This window comes from Gopherus evgoodei, chromosome 4 (assembly GCF_007399415.2).
Source record: "Gopherus evgoodei ecotype Sinaloan lineage chromosome 4, rGopEvg1_v1.p, whole genome shotgun sequence".
Taxonomy (NCBI): Eukaryota; Metazoa; Chordata; order Testudines; family Testudinidae; genus Gopherus; species Gopherus evgoodei.
The window spans coordinates 91,702,460-91,720,234 of record NC_044325.1 but is presented as its reverse complement, the minus strand read 5'-3'; the positions used below and the strand labels follow the sequence as shown (position 1 = coordinate 91,720,234).

Sequence of the window (17,775 nt, the reverse complement as noted above, 5' to 3'; positions counted from 1 at the left end):
CTAGTGGAGGGCCCAAGCCAGCTGACTCAAGCTCATGGGGTTTAGGCTAAGGAGCTGTTTTACTGCACTGAAGACATGCCAGCTCAGACTTCAGTCCAAGATCAGTGATCCTTCCACTTTTCAAGGTCCTAGAGCCTGGACCCCACCCCAAGCCAGAACATCTATATCATTATTAAACAGTCCCTTAGCTTGATCCCATAAGCCTGAGTCAGTAGCATGGGCCAGCCATAGGTGTTAAATTGCAATGTAGACATACCCTAAGTGTCTCATATGTGAGATCAGAATCTTTTAAATAGCAGTGTCTACTGGGCCATGCCTGCATGTTTTTAATGCTCCTCTATCCAAAGGCATAAAGTGCAGAGTGGCTGCAATTAGCCCTCAGTTCCCTTGCTAAATCATAATCCCAGGTATAGAGAACTCTGAAAAGGAGGGTTTGAAGGTGGTTCATGAGATCCACACTGATTACATCTCAAACAACCACAGTTATTATAAGGTAAGTAACCATTCTTTCTTCTTTTGAATATATATCCATGGTGAATCTCACTGTAGGTGACTGGCAAACACTGTCCCATCTGGAAGATGGAACTGAGGAGTTCTGACTGACCTAACTGAACAGCGATTGTAACACTGCTTCTCAAACTTGGCATCTGACCTTGCAGCTAGGTCAAGAGTGTAGTGCTTAATGAACACCAAGGAGTTACTCTGCATAGCAACTTACAGGATTTCTAATATGGATATGCTTCTGGAGTAGGCAGCAGATATAGTTTATTCTCTAGTGGAGTGAGATTTAACCTTTGGAGGGAGAGGCACCTCATCTATCTGGTAGTAGACTGATATTCACTGTGGGATCCTTTTATACATCCCCTGGGAGGAGAGAGCTTGAATGTTCAAAGCACCAGAGATGATCACAAAAAGAGGAGTGCCAGATTGAAGGGTTTTTTTAATCAATAATAAAATTCCTGAAACATGAAGAATGTGGAGATTCTTTTCCCCTAGTGTGGCATGGACTTTAGTGAAGAATACAGGTAAGTAGATGGCCTGGTTCAAATGAAATTCTGAAACCACTTTAGGGATAAAAATTGGATGAGGTCTCAGTTCTTCTAGCTGATGAAACAGCAACTAAGAAGACTGTCTTGACTGTAACATGGCAAAGGAAGCAATCCAAAATGAAATGGCTTGAAAGGACAGCATAGAGATCCCAGGCAATCAGTGCTCTCTGAAAAGTGGGTAAGTATGCAACAACTTGGAATGCATGAAGACTAAAGAGAACTGATCAGGTGGATGACATGCAGAGATTACTGCAAGGTGGACTTGATGGGAACTGAATGAAAGCCCAGATGCGGATACAAATTATGTATTCATGGAGGGCTCTAAATATAGCATCTCAAAGGTGGGGAAGCAGCTATCTGCAGCTCACAGCGTATGAGATTGCTTCCCCGCCTTCCATCTCCTATATTCCCTCTCCCCACCTTACTTACTTTGCAGAAGCAGCTGCCTCCATCTCCAGCTGACCTGAGATGGCAAAACTGAAGTCAGGAGAGGTTTCCTAAACAGCTTGGCTTCTTAAACTTTGGCGATAAGAGCATGGGGGATTTTGCTGCTCGTCTTGATCTATCACCTCCCCTTTCTCTGTATATTGGGGGAGAGGAACTATAGCCTGCTTCCCTGCCTTTGATGAAGTGACTGGCTAAGCAGCAGTTCTGCAGAAAAGGACCTGGGGATTACAGTGTAGGATAAACTGGATATGAGTCAGTAGTGTGCCCTCGTTGCCAAGAAGGCTGATGGTGAGCAAGGGAAGTGATTATTCACCTCTTTTTGGCACTCGTGAGGCCACACCTGGAGTATTGCATCCAGTTTTGGTCCCCTCACTACAGAAGGGATGTGGACAAATTGGAGATCATCCAGCAGAGGGCAATGAAAATTATTAGAGGGCTGGGGCACACGACTTATGAGGAGAGGCTGAGGGAAGTGGAGTTATTTAGTTTGCAGAAGAGAAGAGTAGTGGTGGTGGTGGTGAGGGGATTTGATAGCAGCCTTCAACTACCTGAAGGCAAAGAGGGTGGAGCTAGGCTATTCTCAGGGGTGGCAGATGACAGAACAAGGAGAAATGGTCTCAAGTTGCAGTGGGGGAGGTCTAGGGTGCATATTAGGAAAAACTTTTTCACTAGGAGGGTGGTGAAGCACTGGAATGGGTTACCTAGGGAGGTGGTGGAATCTCCATCCTTAGAAGTTTTTAAGTCATGGCTTGAGAAAACCTTAGCGCGGATGATTTAGTTGGTGTTGGTCCTGCTTTGGGCAGGGGATTGGACTAGATGACCTCCTGAGGGCTCTTCCAACACTAATATTCTATGATTCGAGATCCTAAATTCCCTTTCCCCCACATACATATTGGTATGTCTGGTTTGGTTGGAGATGGACAGTCCATTTCCAAACACAGACTCTGAAGGAGTCATCTCTGGTCTACTCCCAAGATTTCCTACTGGATGTTGGTGAGAAGGTATGCCCTGCTACTAAGGATGATGAATAGATTTGTCCAGGGGTGGTGCTGATATATGATATTGGTAGTGGAAGGATAAGTGCATGCACTGGTGCTGCTGAAGATCTCAGTACCAAAGACATTGCCACAGAGGATACTAGTTCCTCTCCTAGTAGGTACCATGAGTGATTCTGTTGTTGGTGCCAATATAGGTACTGGAGTGGACAGTGTCAATGTTGGTGCTGGACTTGCGTATTTTTATGCTGATCTTTAGCCACTATGATAGTGAGTGCTTAGTGGTCTCCTCCTTGGAGGGCTGGTATTTTGACCTCTCCTTATGGGAGGACACAGAGCAGTGCCTGGAGTCATGTCTATCTCTGTTCTGGACTTTCCTGCCTCTGTGAGGAGGTACTACAGGTCTTTGCCACCAAGGCTGTAAGTGCCAGGGGTGACTTCAATTCCAAGAATTTACTCAACATTGATTTATTTTTGGTATCATTCTTCTTGTGTGCTGGCTGTTAGGGATACTTGCACAGGAAAACTTTCCCATTACCTGTTGAGAGTTGGAGGTTGATCTCTTTTTCCTCTGGGTTTGATGTAACTCTCATGGATTTTCCCAAAAGGTGAAGCTTGAATTGGGCATCTTTGGATTTCCAGGTCTGTGCTGAGAACAAATTGCACATGGAGCACTTGATCAGAGTATGCAAGTCACAGAGGCAGAACAGATAGCAGCTCTGGACGTTGGTAAGCAGGATTAGGTAATTGCAAAATGGACAAGACTTAAAGCCCCAAGGCTTTGATTTCACCATTATGTGAGGACAAGGAACCAGGGAAGTAAGAAGACAAAAGGAGAGTTTTGTGTGTTTGTTTTCATCATTTAAATGGAAAGGGATAAAGAAACTAATAAGAAGAATTAATTTTGATCAAAGGGTTTTGTCTGTTGCCATGGTGGGAGTATGAGGATGCGCATTGTACAAGCAAGACCCAACAGACATTGCTAATCATGAGACACATTCATACCTACTTGGGATCCACTCTAACAAATACTCAAAAAAGAATTTGCACTTCCCCACCCCTAGATTCACCTTTTCTTCTTCTTTTAGAACTAGCAGCTGGGCCCTGTAGCTTAAATTAACCTCAGCTGAATCAATTCTCCAGATATTAATTCCCTGCTGATTCCACTCCCTGTTCTGGAGAGCTGATACAGAAAGTGCATTCTATGCACAGCTAAGAGATTCTTAAGAACTATATAGGTAGCACATACCATTGCAAGCATTCATCAAATACACTTTCTCTGTGTTTTGCCAATTATGGTTACAAAGTACATTTTTACTCTTTTTCACTCCTGTTAGGGCCAGCAGGGGCCAACACAGCTATGGGAGATGGAGATGGATTCCATTCTGGCTTGTGCATCATCAGTAGAATTGTTAACTTGGTTTCAACTGCAGAATTTTTATGTTGGGGCTGCATAAGCCACAAAGAAAACAACTTGAGATTCAGTTGAGTTTGTAATGGTTGCAATTAGAAAAAAACCATCTTTTTACCTGTTAACTGAGTAGACTTGAGATGGAAGGCATTGAAAGATGGCAAATATAGAATCCTATTGTGATTTTCATAGTCACTCTTTTGAGTAGCATTGCACTCTAACTATGTAATGATTATTATTATTTTATGTTAGCAGGCTTTTATCCCTGTTTTGACTTCAGCCTCCCAGTATACAGTAAAGATAGCTATCAAACAGAACAGGCTAAGACAAGAAAACTTCTGAATAGCAGTTCTTTACAAAACAGACTGATTTATAATAAGCAAGTTACTGATCAGGGCAGAATAATATTTCAAAAAACTGTACTGTATTACAAAGCATATCTTCAAACATCCATTTCTGTTGGATTATTGCTGAGAGGTACTAATTGGTCTATTTCAGAAACTAGACTAGCTTACAAACATTCATAAAATAGTGAAAAAAGTTGCATGCTTTAGAAACTTGATACATAATCATGCTTCTGGACTAAAAACAATATGAAGACAATAGCAAATGAAGGACATTGTTAACATAGCTTAGTAATGTTTACAGTGCTTTTTCTTCTGTTTTATCTGACTCTTCATGCTTCTTCTCATTTGTCTCTGCTGATTTTTTAGCTTCAGGTTTAATCCATGGAGGGCTGTGCAACTTCTGTTAACCAACACAAGGGGAAAACAGAATCAAAGTAAGTATTATAATATTATAGAATGTTAATGGATGAATAGTGGGATGCTAAATAAAAAAGGTCTTCTCATCAAGAAACAGATCAACCACAATTTAAATCAAGAGTTACTGAACTGAAGTCAGTGATTACACTTGCGTAAGTGAGAGGAGAATCAAGCCAACATCTGTGGTCATCATATTACATTGGAATACAAGGAATCAACACTGAATGCTTAAAGTGCCATAGGAATAATGTGCACACAGCTGTATTTGTTTTTGTTAGTCTTTGTACTGCTTTCAAAATAACTATAGTATGTCTGCTGAGTGCATACATACATTATCTGTATATGTATATACATATGTATAATGTGTGTCTCTCTCTCTTTATAGAATTATCTCCATGAAACCTATAGCATCTTTCTCAAAATACCAAAATGTGATTGTAGAAACAACTGTATGAAATCAATTGCTCACCTTTTATAGATTTATTATTTGAGGATACTGCTAGGAAGATTTAAAAAATAGAATATTCTTCAACTGCTTTCTCATTGTCTGGTTCAGAATTCTGGTCTCTGCCAGAAGAGGTCCTAGCCATTTTGCTGACTAGGGTGGAAAAAAAAATTGGTGCTCCCCCCACCTCCTAAGTGGCAGAGGGGGGAAAAACAGCTGGTCAACCAGTGGTACAAAAATGGCTGGAGAATTAGAATGGAGCAAAACAGCTGAGCTGCCCAGAGGTACAGCACTCCCCATTTCTCCTACAGAATATCTATGTAACTATATTTTTATTGGACCTACAGATGAAGGGGTCCTATGATACAATCTTCTGAAGTTTTTCTTTGTGTAATATGCTTAATTAAGCACAGTTTCACTAAATCATAGTAATACCCAGGGTTTGGAAATTGTTGTCCCCCTCCCCCCCCAAAAAGGAACCCTGAGTTTATAAGAATGGCCTAGCTGATTATTCGGCAGTCAAGTTCTTTAAGTATTGAAATAGTTCCTAACAGAAGGCCATCTCATACCACCAACTTCAATCAAGTGGAGCAGAAGTCTTCACTGTGATTAATGAGGAACTACCTAGAAATCACTGACTTAGAATAAGCAGATACAGTTCAAGGAATTTTGCATTTGATAAAGACACTTTTATAAAAGGGCTCAATTATACGAAGACAGAAGTACCTGAAGCTAGGATCTGTTTCTGCCACTTTGAGGTGAGGAGATGTTGAATTATTGTGCTTCCCCAAACAAGTCTTGCCAACCTGCAAATACAATCATTGAAACCATATCACTGTTACAAAATTTTGGGGGAAAAAAATCAGCGATTTTCTTCTTTCCTTCAGTAGATGGGATTGACACTTATCAAACCTTTTTTATGTTCAAAGTTCTTTACTAATATTATCGAGTTTATCCTGACAACAGCCCCGGGGGGCAGGTAGGTAAGTAATTAGAATTCCCATATTACAGATGAGGAAATCGTGGCAGAGAATTTAAGTAGCTTGGTCAATGCCAGAGAGGGAGTTGGAGTAAAAACTGGAATTAAGATTCAGGACTTCTCCATTTCCAATCCTTTACCTAAATCACTGGGCCATCCCTGTGTCATCAGTAGGGCAATGGAATCGATCAACAGATTGAGTGGGAGGAGAGCATCTGTCTCTCTAAGTACAGAAAGTGCATTACATCCAGCTCTTTAGATGAACACGAGGTGAGAGGGACAAATCAGCAAAGATTCTGGAAAGGAAAGCTGTGCCTTTGTTGTCTATTAAAATCTTTTGAGCATGTCAAATAGAAATAGTGAATAAAACAGCACTGGTTGATATCATTTATTTGAAGTTAAATACTTTTTTACTAAAAGGAAACAACGGACTGAAAGGTAAAGTTCTGTGATAGATCAGAGACTCTCTCATAGACAGAAAACAGAGTAGAAATATTCAATTTTCTACATGTCAAAAGTCTAACCTATAGTGTAGCCTATTAAGTTGAGCCTATTAGGACTGGCATTTATTACATTTATTCATGAGGTTGGAAAGGAAGGTGAACAGTGGTTATAATTGTTCAGGTTAGTCATGTCTAGGGAAAACCTTGAGAAATTTAAGAAAGACCTAACAAAGCTAGGTGAATGGGAAGCATGACAAATGAAATTTACTAAAGGGGCATAAAAACAAACAAAAACTAACCAACTAACTATTAGGTTGTGTAAAGAAAATAGTAGAAATAACACAATAATTATTAGACCATTTTATAAATTGATGGTGTACTGTCACCTACAAGGCTGAAATATTCTGGTCATTTTGTCTCAGAAAAGATAAAACAGAAATAGAAAGGATCCAGAGATGGGTGACAAAAGTTGGTAGAGACATGGAAAAGTTTTTAAATTGGGAAAGATTAATTGAAAAAGAAGGAAGGTTTAGAGCAAAGACAAGTAATGGGGCATGGTTAGGATTAATAATTGTTTTTTAAAGGGGACTAATCCTTCAAGCTTGATCTCACAAGCCAGCCATTAACTGATGTGGTTCTGGGGATAGGAAGAAATTTCCCCTATGGCCATGATATTCCATATTTGTCCACTAGCAGGTTTCTTGCTCCTTCCTCGGTAGCATCTGGTACTGATCATACTGGAGACAGGATATGGACTGGGTGGACGACTGTTCTGAACCAGTAGAGCAGTTCCTACATTCCATTAGTGTTTAACCACATTAAATTGACATTCTGTCTGTCATAAACAGAGTGTTAAGGGTTAATGTCTCTTATACCTGTAAAGGGTTACAAGCAGGAAACTGGACACCTGACCAGAAGACCGACCAGAAGACAAGTTACTTTTAAATTCGGGTGGAGGGAAGTTTGAGTGTGAGTTCTTTGTTCTTCTCTCGGAGGGTCTGAGAGAGACCAGACATTACTATAGGCTCTCTAAGTTTCTTTTCATACAGTAAGTAAAACTGTATGTAGGCTTTTTAATTGTTTACACTATTTGCATTTGTGGATCTGGCTGGTTAACTTTTATATGTGTAGTTGCTGGAAATATTTTGATTTGTATTGGTACTGGTGGGAAAGTCTCTTTCTGGTGTCTGTAAGCTATAAGATCCTGAAATATTTACATCTTGAAGTTACAGAGATAATTCTTTACTTTTCCTTTCTTTTATTAAAAATTTCTTTTTAGAAACCTGATTGATTTTTTTTTCTCTGTCTCCCTTGTTATCCCAGGGGATTGGGATAACTCACCAGGACGGGGGGGGGAGACGGGAGGGGGAGAGATAAAATCTCTCTCTGTTTTCCTTGAATCTGTTTGCCTCTTTGTGGAAGGGAAGGGAGATGCTTCTCTATATGGTGATTTAAGAGGTTAGATCAGTATCTCAGGATAGCCCAGGGAGGGAGTTCTGAGAGGGGGAAGGTGGGGGAATGGTTTATTTCTCCTTATTTAAGAACCCAAGGGATCTGGGTTCTTGGGGTCCCCAGGGAAGATTGGTGAGGTCAGAGTGCCCCAAAAACACTATATTTTGGGTGGTGGCAGCCTATCAGATCTAAGCTGGTAATTAAGCTTAGGGAAATTCATGCTAGTATCTCATTCCTGGACTCTAAGGTTCAGATTTGAGAAGAATGCTATGACATGGTGTGCAGCGTGTGGGAAAGATAAGAATCCAAAAGTCAGTAAGATTATTAATTTGCTTCTCTGCTAGCTGGTTATAAGCAGAGGGAAAGGGTTTATTTTTTTAAACTGCAGCTAGAGAATTTTTTCTCTTGCTCCATCTAGCTGTGCATAGGGAGGGCTATTAAGGTATAATGACGGTTGTTTGTTAAACAAAGCAGCCTTAAGTGGTCAGCAACGCACTCCAGCCAAAACACATTTGTAAATGAAAGACAGTTTCTTTTGCTTTTTAACTCTTTCAGGAGAGGCTAGGAAGTTAAAAGGACTCTGTTGCTAAGCAACCCCAGGAAACCAACAGAGAACCTGCATTTCAGGCAGTAAACACCAGAGGGTGCCTCAGCACAAGAAAACAGGAACCATGACTACCAAGCACCTGAAACAGGAACTGGCAAGACTGCAGGCAGAGGAACAAATCAGAAATGCAGACCACAAGCGAGACATGGAAAAGAAACGACAAGAACTAGAAATAAAACAAAAAGAGATGGAGCTGAGAGAAAGAGAAGAAAAAATCAAAGAGGAAACCTACAAAAGAGAGCAAGCAGCCAAAGAGGAAGCCTTCCAAAGAGAGCAAGCAGCCATAGAGGCTGCCCACAGGAGGGAGCTGGAACTCCAGAGGGAGACCCACCGGCAGGCCCTGGAATTAGAACAGGCTAAGCAACAGAACACAGCCAATCCTAACAACACTTCGCCAGTTGTTTTTCCGCATTCCAAGAAATTCCCCACCTTCAAGGCAGGTGATGACACTGAGGCCTTCTTGAAAATTTTGAAAGAGCTTGCCTTGGGTACAGCATCTCTGAAGACCAGTACATGGTAGAATTGAGGCCACTGCTCAGTGGGCCCTTAGCAGAGGTGGCGGCTGAAATGCCTAAGGAGAACATGAATGATTATAAACTTTTTCAAACCAAGGCCAGATACAGAATGGGGATAACACCTGAACATGCCCGTCGGCGGTTCAGAAACCAAAAATGGAAACCAGATGTGTCATTCCTCAAACACGCCTACCACATTGCAAAGAATTATGAAGCCTGGATATCAGGAACAAAGGTTAACAATCTGGACGAGCTGCATCTCCTGATACAAATGGAGCAGTTCTTAGATGGTATTCCTGAGGAAATAGAGAGGTACATCCTAGATGGGAAACCCAAAACGGTAATCAAGGCGGGGGAGATTGGAGCCAAATGGATGGAAGTGGCAGAAAATAAAAAAGCTACTGTCAAGGGGAACGAATACCCCAGAGGGCACACTGACAATAAACCCTACAACCGAGGGCAGCCAAAGACCCCACCTACAACCCAAGGAAAGCCACAGACGCCCTATTCTTCCACCTAACCAGTCTCCAGTAACCCACATCGACCCAGTGACCAGTCAGCTGGAAGATGCTTTAAGTGTAATGAACTGGGACATATAAAGGCCAACTGCCAAAAGAACCCCAACCGAGTGCAGTTCATTACACCATCATCACACCAAAGATCCCCAGGCCCAGATGCCTCTCAAATACCCTTGGAGCGAAGGGAAAATTTGAGAGTGGGCGGAAAGAAGGTTACTGTGTGGAGAGACACGGGGGCACAAGTGTCAGCTATCCACCAGTCCTTCACTCACTCACTCATGCCTGTCACCCCAATCGGGGTATGGGCTGCCAACCACAGATCTCCAGAGTCCTCTATCCTGGGCCATTCGCTCTAGCTGGTTCCAGGTATAGCCCATTTTTTTGCTATCAGCCTGAAGGTCGCGTTGCCAGGTGTTTCTTGGATGGTCTCTTTTCCGCTTGCCTTGGGGGTTCCACCGCAGTGCCTGTCTGGTGATGTTAGTTGGCTGCTTACGTAGTGTATGTCCTATCCAACCCCACCTTCTCCTTCTGATTTCTTCCTCTGCTGGGAGTTGACAGGTCCTCTCCAAGAGGCGGATGTTACTGATGGTGTCTGGCCAGCGGAATTGGAGAATCCTTCTGAGGCAGCTATTAATGAAGGTCGGGATCTTCCTGATGGTTGTTTTGGTTGTCCTCCAGGTTTCAGCTCCATACAGTAGGACTGATTTCTCATTGGAGTTGAACAGTCGAATTTTTATTGCCAAAGACAGCTCTCTGGAGCTCCAGTTGTTCTTGAGCTGTAAGAAGGCTGCTCTTGCCTTACCAATCCTTACTTTGATGTCTGTGTCTGTGCCACCTTGCTGGTCGATGATGCTACCTAGGTAGGTGAAGGACTGCACTTCTTCCAGGGGGCTTCCATTCAGTGTGACTGGGTCATTGCTGATGGAGTTAATCCTAAGGATCTTGGTCTTGTCCTTGTGAATGCTGAGGCCAACCTGTGATGACGTGGTTGTCACTACGTTGGCCTTCTCTTGCATCTGCTGTTTACCGTGCGAAAGGAGCGCAAGGTCGTCAGCAAAGTCCAGGTCATCAAGCTGGGTCCACAATGTCCACTGGATTCCATTCCTACGCTTGTAAGTGGTTGTCTTCATAATCCAATCGATGACGAGGAGAAAGAGAAGTGGTGACAACAAGCATCCTTGCCTGACTCCAGTTTGCACCTGGAAGCTGTTAGTAAGCTGCCCTCCATGGATCACTCTACAGTGTATACCATCATATGAGTTCTTGATCAGGTTGACCACCTTTGCTGGGATGCCGTAGTGCTGAAGGAGCTTCCAGAGGGTCTCTCGATCCACGCTATCGAATGCTTTCTCATAACCAACAAAGTTGATGTACAACGAGGAGTTCCACTCCATAGACTGCTCGACTATGATGCGAAGTGTTGCTATCTGGTCTGTGCATGATCTATTCTACCGGAAACCTGCCTGTTCATCTCGTAGCTGTGGATCGACGGCATCCTTCATTCTCTCTAACAGGACTCAGTTGAAGACCTTCCCTGGCACCGACAGGAGTGTGATTCCTCTATAATTGGCACAATTGCTAAGATCTCCTTTCTTGGGGATTTTGATGAGATATCCCTCTTTCCAGTCTACTGGAATCACTTCTTCTTCCCATATCTTCTCAAAGAGGGGGTACAGCATTTCCACTGAAGCATCCAGGTCTGCTTTCAGGGCCTCTGCTGGGATGTCATCAGGTCCAGCCGCCTTCCTATTCTTCATCATGGTGATGGCTTTTCTGATCTCATCTCTGGTTGGTTTATCGCAATTAATTGGGAGGTCCTCGTTGGCTGGGTTGATATCTGGTGGATTTGGTGGTGCTGGTCTGTTCAGGAGTTCCTCAAAGTGCTTTGCCCATCTGTTCATCTGTTGTTCTATTCCTGTTATAGACTTTCCCTGCTTGTCTTTAACGGGACGTTCTGGCTTGCTGAACTTTCCAGACAGTCGCTTGGTGGTAGTATACAGCTGTTTCACATTACCGCTGTATGCTGCCTGCTCCGCTTCTGCTGCCAGTTCATCCACATACTCTCTCTTGTCCTTCCTGATCTTCCTCTTCACTGCTCTATGGGCTTCAGCATACTCTTTTTGAGCTTTGGCCTTTCTGCTCTAGTCCTGCTGTTATTGACTGCTGCCTTCTTCTTCTTTCTGTCTTCTATCTTGATCAAGGTCTCTGCTGTGATCCACTCTTTCTGCTGGCGTTTCTTAATTCCAAGCACTTCCTGGCATACTGACCTAAGTGTCTCTCTCACTTTCTGCCATCTGTTTAGTACACTGTCTTCCTCTTCCTCAGGCCGATCCTGTAATACTGAAAACTTATTCTTCAGCCTCAGTCCAAAATCTTCCTTGGTCTTATGGTCCTTCAGAAGGCTGACGTTGTACTTCACTCTTCTGTCTGACGTGTCTATCCAGTTCTTTTTCAGCTTCAATCTGGTCACCACTAAGTAATGGTCGGATGCCGCGTCTGCTCCTCTTCTAACTCTAACGTCCTGCAAGGATCTTCTGAACTTCTTGCTAATGCAGACATGGTTAATCTGATTTTCTCACATGCCTGCTGGTGATACCCAGGTACTCTTGTGGATCCGCTTGTGAGGAAAGATGCTACCTCCTATGACCAGGTTGTTAAGTGCACACAGATCCACAAATCTCTCTCCATTCTCACTCATTTCTCCCAGAGCGTGGGTCCCCATGACTTGTTCGTATCCTGTGTTGTCAGGTCCAATTTTGGCATTAAAGTCTCCCATAAGGATGATGATGTCTTTGTCTGAGAGAATCTCTAATATTTTCTGGAGTCTGTTGTAAAAATAATCTTTGTCCTCCTCTTCGCTGTCATTAGTTGGAGCATAGCACTGAACAACACTGTCATAAAGAGATAGCTAAGGGTTAATGTCTCTTTCACCTGGAGCACCTGACCAGAGGACCAATCAGGAAACCGGATTTTTTCAACTTTGGGTGGAGGGAATTGTGTGTCTGAGGTCTTTGTTTTCTGGCTGCCTGCTTTCTCTGAGCTTTGGAGAAGTAGTTCTGTTTTCTAATCTTCTGTTTCTAAGTGTAAGGACCAAGAGATCAGATAGTAAGTTATATGGTTTCTTTTCTTTGGTATTTGCATGAATATAAGTGCTGGAGTGCTTTGATTTGTACTCTTTTTGAATAAGGCTGTTTATTCTATTTCTTTTAAGCAATTGACCCTGTATTGTATCATCTTAATACAGAGAGACCATTTGTATTTTTTCTTTCTTTTTTATATAAAGCTTCTTTAAGACCTGTTGGAGGTTTTTCTTTACTTCAGGGAAATTGAGTCTGTACTCACCAGGGAATTGGTGGGAGGAAGAAATCAGGGGAAATCTGTGTGCGTTGGATTTGCTAGCGTGATTTTGCATTCCCTCTGGGAGAATAGGAAAGTCCTTTTTGTTCCAGGACCGGGAACGGAGAGGGGGAGTCACTCTGTTGGATTCACAGAGCTTGTGTCTGTGTATCTCTCCAGGAGCACCTGGAGGGGGGAAGGGAAAAAGGATTATTTCCCTTTGTTGTGAGACTCAAGGGATTTGGGTCTTGGGGTCCCCAGGGAAGGTTTTTCAGTGGGACCAGAGTGCCCCAAAACACTCTAATTTTTTGGGTGGTGGCAGCAGGTACCAGGTCCAAGCTGGTGACTAAGCTTGGAGGTTTTCATGCTAACCCCCATATTTTGGACGCTAAGGTCCAGATCTGGGACTAAGGTTATGATAAACACTCATCTTAATCCTCTTCATTTTAGTTCTGAAGGATGCTGTGATAATCCTGGGACTATGTGCCTCCCAACCAATCAGTGCTCTCTGTGCCTGCTTGGACAACATGAAGCCTACTACCTGTGTGTGGGGTGCGTTGCTCTCTTCATGTCCTGAATACAGCAACAGCTCTCCTGTCAACAGTCGTCTCTGTCCCGTTTGCGTCCATCTTGTCTCGCTAATGCCTAATAGGGTCAGGTTGTTGCTTCTTATCTCTGCTGCAACCTGCACCGTCTTTCCTGACTCGTACATGGTCCTCACGTTCCATGTGCCTATGGTAATCCTCCTGGTTGTAAAAAGGGTAATCGGCTTAGTGGCTTCCTCATGGCTTTTACCACCCAGCGTCATGCATCTTCGAGTTGAAGACCGTTCTTTTTCCAGGGTAAAAGTCTCTGTTGTCTCTATTGTTGGCATTTCTGTAGCAGGTTGATTTTTTATGAGATGGAGTTGCTAGCCCCACGCCCAACCCTCCTCCTTTATCCTGACTTGGGACAGGCAGATGGCCCCAAATGACCTTTCTAGTGGCGTTACCAATTCTTTGTTGACCCCAAATTCATCAACCCAAAGGCTCAAGTGACAATTTACCCCTTCACGTCACAAGCTGTAGACTTGCCTACAGCTGAACTGCCTGTCCAGTACAAAGGCTGGTCAGGAATGTGGACTTTTGCAGTCTGTGACAATTATTCCATCCCCATGCTACTGAGGGAAGATTTGGCCAACCAGGTGAAGCGGGCCAAGAGAGTGGGAATGGTTACACGTAGCCAAACCAGGCAAGCTTCCAGACCCATTCCTGTTCCTGAGCCATCCACTGAGGCCCCATCTGTGTTACAAGAGACCCAGACAGAGGTAGTGGACCTGGATCCCATGACAACAACAGAAACAGCCACAGTGCTTCCAGTCCCAGACCAGGAACTGGAAAAGCAGCCAGCACCAGAACCGTTGCCAGCACTGACGACAGTGCTTGCAAATCCATCTTCAACCCCAAAGCCAGAGGGTGCCAGCGAGCCTGAACTGGCAGAAGCAGCAGACAACCACACCCAAGAGGGTCAGCCAGAGCCTGAAATACCACCTGGTGCACCAGCGGAGAGTGGCTCACCAGCAACGGAAACCACCTCATCACCTACATCACTTCCAGAGGGATCAAGTCCAAGTCCACAGTCTAAGGAAAAACTGGTGTCTCCAGCTTGAAGGGAACAGTTCCAGACTGAGCAGGAAGCAGATGACAGCCTTCAGAAAGCTTGGGCGGTGGCACGGAGCCCACCGCCTCTCAGCTCTTCTAATTGATCCCGATTTGTTGTAGAACAAGGACTTTTATACAAGGAGACTCTTTCTGTTGGACACCAGGAAGACTGGCAGCCGCAAAAACAGTTGGTGGTTCCAACTAAGTACCAGGAAAACCTCTTAAGCTTAGCCCATGATCATCCCAGTGGCCATGGTGGGGTGAACAGAACCAAGGACCAGTTGGGGAAGTCCTTCCACTGGGAGGGGATGGCCAAGGACGTTGCCAAGTATGTCCGGTCTTGTGAGGTATGCCAAGGGTGGGAAAGCCCCAAGACCAGGTCAAGGCCCCTCTCCAGCCACTCCCCATAATTGAGGCCCACATTCTCAGTTGGTGTAAATCAGCATACTGTAGTGATGCCAATTTATTCCAGATGATGATTTCCCTTTCAAGCTCGGAAAAGGGAGTAACTTGCTGTTTTGCTCTAGAAGAGCTGAAATAGATAGTAGAAACTCATTATGATTTCATATCAGAATACTTGTTAAATGGCCCATAACTCTAAAATGAATTTTATTCAAATTTTGGGTAAGATTTTCTTTTTTGCTTTCAAGTAAATATGGCAACTTTCAAGACAAACAAATGTTCTTAGGTATCAGAAGGGTAAAAATAGGGCTTAAAATGAAACCTTACCTAAGGTGTCACAAATGCTTTTTCTACATAGTGCCAAAGCCCAATAAAACATTGTGTCTAGTATAATGTTTTTGTATAACTCTGTTAATATAGGATAGATGCACTGGAGACATGAATAACTTACACTACCATATTACTACAAAATACCATGAGTCATGGCATAGCTGCCATTATTTCCACTGGAGTTGCAAAGCAATTTACTGTGTTTTTATTGCAATGCACCACACCATATATCATGGTAACTTAGTGAATGAATAAGGCAAGCCTCTGACATTTTATAGGTGGCATTTTTTAATTACCTGCTGTATGATATACCAAATTTATTTAACAAATGCTAAACACATTTTTTTAACTTACAAAGACTGAACCTGAGATTATGGGCTTTAGAATATTTTACTGGATATTATGCATTCATTTTTTCAGCAGTTTTATATATCAGAAAATTTCTTCTCAGGGATCTTAACAATAAAGAGATAAATTAATATATATGTGTAAAAACATAAACATATTAACTCACAAAAGACTTTGATACAAATAGCTTGAGAAACTAAGAAGGTGAGGCAAGGATAAAGAATGTAGAGATCTACTCCTCTATGGCTGCATGTCTAAAACAAACTGGGTGAAGCAGTAATCTGTCTTTGTGACTGCACATGAAAGCACAGGGATGTGTGGTAGGAGACTTCCTTCTCCCCAACACCCACCCTTCTCTATTAAGACAATAGCACGGTGGCCCAGAATATTAGTCCCCGTGAGCAAAGACCATCAGTCCTTTCTTCTCAATGAGTAAATCATCCAGAAAGAGGTGGGCAGGAGGTAAAGTCATATTCCCTTGCACATGTGCAAGCACATGTCCCATACCCCATCCTGCCATCCCCTTCTCCCCCATAGAGAAACAATCTTCACGTCATAATTTGCACACGGAACCACCACTGCCCATGAGCAGATGAATGAAAACAGAGTTTGCAAGAATGTGGAAATGCAAATATAAACAGATGAAAACACAGCCAGATGTAAGGGGTAGAAGTGGGATGCGTTCAAGGCAGTGAGAACTAAAAAGTTATTACCCACGATCTCTCAGTTAATCCAGTGCAACACCACTGTTTTCAATGTAGCAGTCTAAAGCTACGTCTACACTAAGAACTAAGGGTGTGATTCCCTTGCTTCTGTAAGCATACCAACGATAGCTCAATGAATGCTCAGTGAGAGCTAGCACACATATGTGTACATGAGCAGGGGAATCACACCCCCAGTTTGCAGTGCAGACATAGCCTAAGTGAGGGCAGGATTTGAGCTAAAATTGTGCCAAAAGAACTGCATTAGTCTTTCAGTTCTAATCCAATGCACAGCGTATCCATTTGACAAAAAAATCTTAACAAGAATCTCTCTTTTGCAAATCTGGGAAGGCTTAGCAGTGGTACTGAATGAAACCATTCCAGGATGGATGGAGGTGTTTCATGTTCATGTTCCCCAAGTCAACTGGGGTCAATGCTCAATTTCAAATTTAAGCTGGTATCAGGGAAATGAGATGGTGCAGGAGCTGTTTTGCCAGCTCTTCACCATTGCAGGATCCATATACACTAGTGTGGTCCCTCCTACACAGGATCTGGGCCTATATCTCAGTCTCCTGACACTTGGTGATTTTGAGCTTGATAAATATATTTAAAACATCCATTTACTTCCAGGAAGGACTTTCTGGGATTCATAGCATACGTTTGTCCTCTCCCTCAACCCAATCAGAGAAGTTCAGCAAGGTCATTAGGCTTACATCTGCAAAGAAAAGAACTCCGCAACACCAATGGGAAAATTAAGGCAACTCCTTTAGAAGACTACTTCTCTCCCCATAGTTAATATCCATTTGAGAGCCCAACAAGCTCAGCTTATGTTTTAAGGGCCAATGTAAAACAAACAAACAAATAAACAAACAAAAAAACCTAGAGCTATATTATTCATATTTTTCTTATTGTTTGTGACAGATGAATAAAGATTGTGAATGTAAGAACAGCATAGATGAAAGAGATGGATGATATTGTACACTTGGGGAACTATATTAGTAAGCAAGGAGGATATGATTCAGCAGAGATGTATTGGTCTAGTTACAAATATTTGAGGAACCATGGAGGCTTTTCCATGAAAGAGAGAAATTATGGGATATTAAGAGACTCTTCAATGCTAGTTAGTGTGACTAAAAATTGTGCCTGTCCCTGTACAGAGGTGGGTGGGGAAAGGCCAGGCAAAACTTAGCATAGGTGTGGCCTTGACAGAGTCTCCTATTCTGTCACTGTCCAGTTATTAACAAAATAGTTAGCTCTCATGACACTCCTTTGAGTTGGGTAGGTAAATATCACTAACCACACATTGGAGAACAGGAAACGGAGACAGAAAGAAGAAGAGTTTGCATTAGAACTCAAGCCCCTCCTATCTTTTGCTCATTCCTCTAATCTACAC

The 17,775-nt window shown here is 42.9% G+C and overlaps 1 protein-coding gene across 5 annotated transcripts in view; it reads right to left on the bottom strand.

The window, feature by feature from the left end:
* Positions 1-4,251: 4,251 nt before the first annotated feature.
* Positions 4,252-17,775, bottom strand: part of LUZP2 (leucine zipper protein 2) — a 360,723-nt gene continuing 347,199 nt past the window's right edge. For all 5 annotated transcript variants that reach the window (XM_030560188.1, XM_030560187.1, XM_030560184.1 and 2 more), the window contains 2 exons: positions 5,838-5,917; positions 4,252-4,649 (listed from right to left, as the gene is read on the bottom strand). In XM_030560188.1, the coding sequence (XP_030416048.1) occupies positions 4,535-4,649; positions 5,838-5,917 (195 nt within the window). In that variant the 3' untranslated portion in view covers positions 4,252-4,534. The remainder of the gene's footprint in view (positions 4,650-5,837; positions 5,918-17,775) is intronic.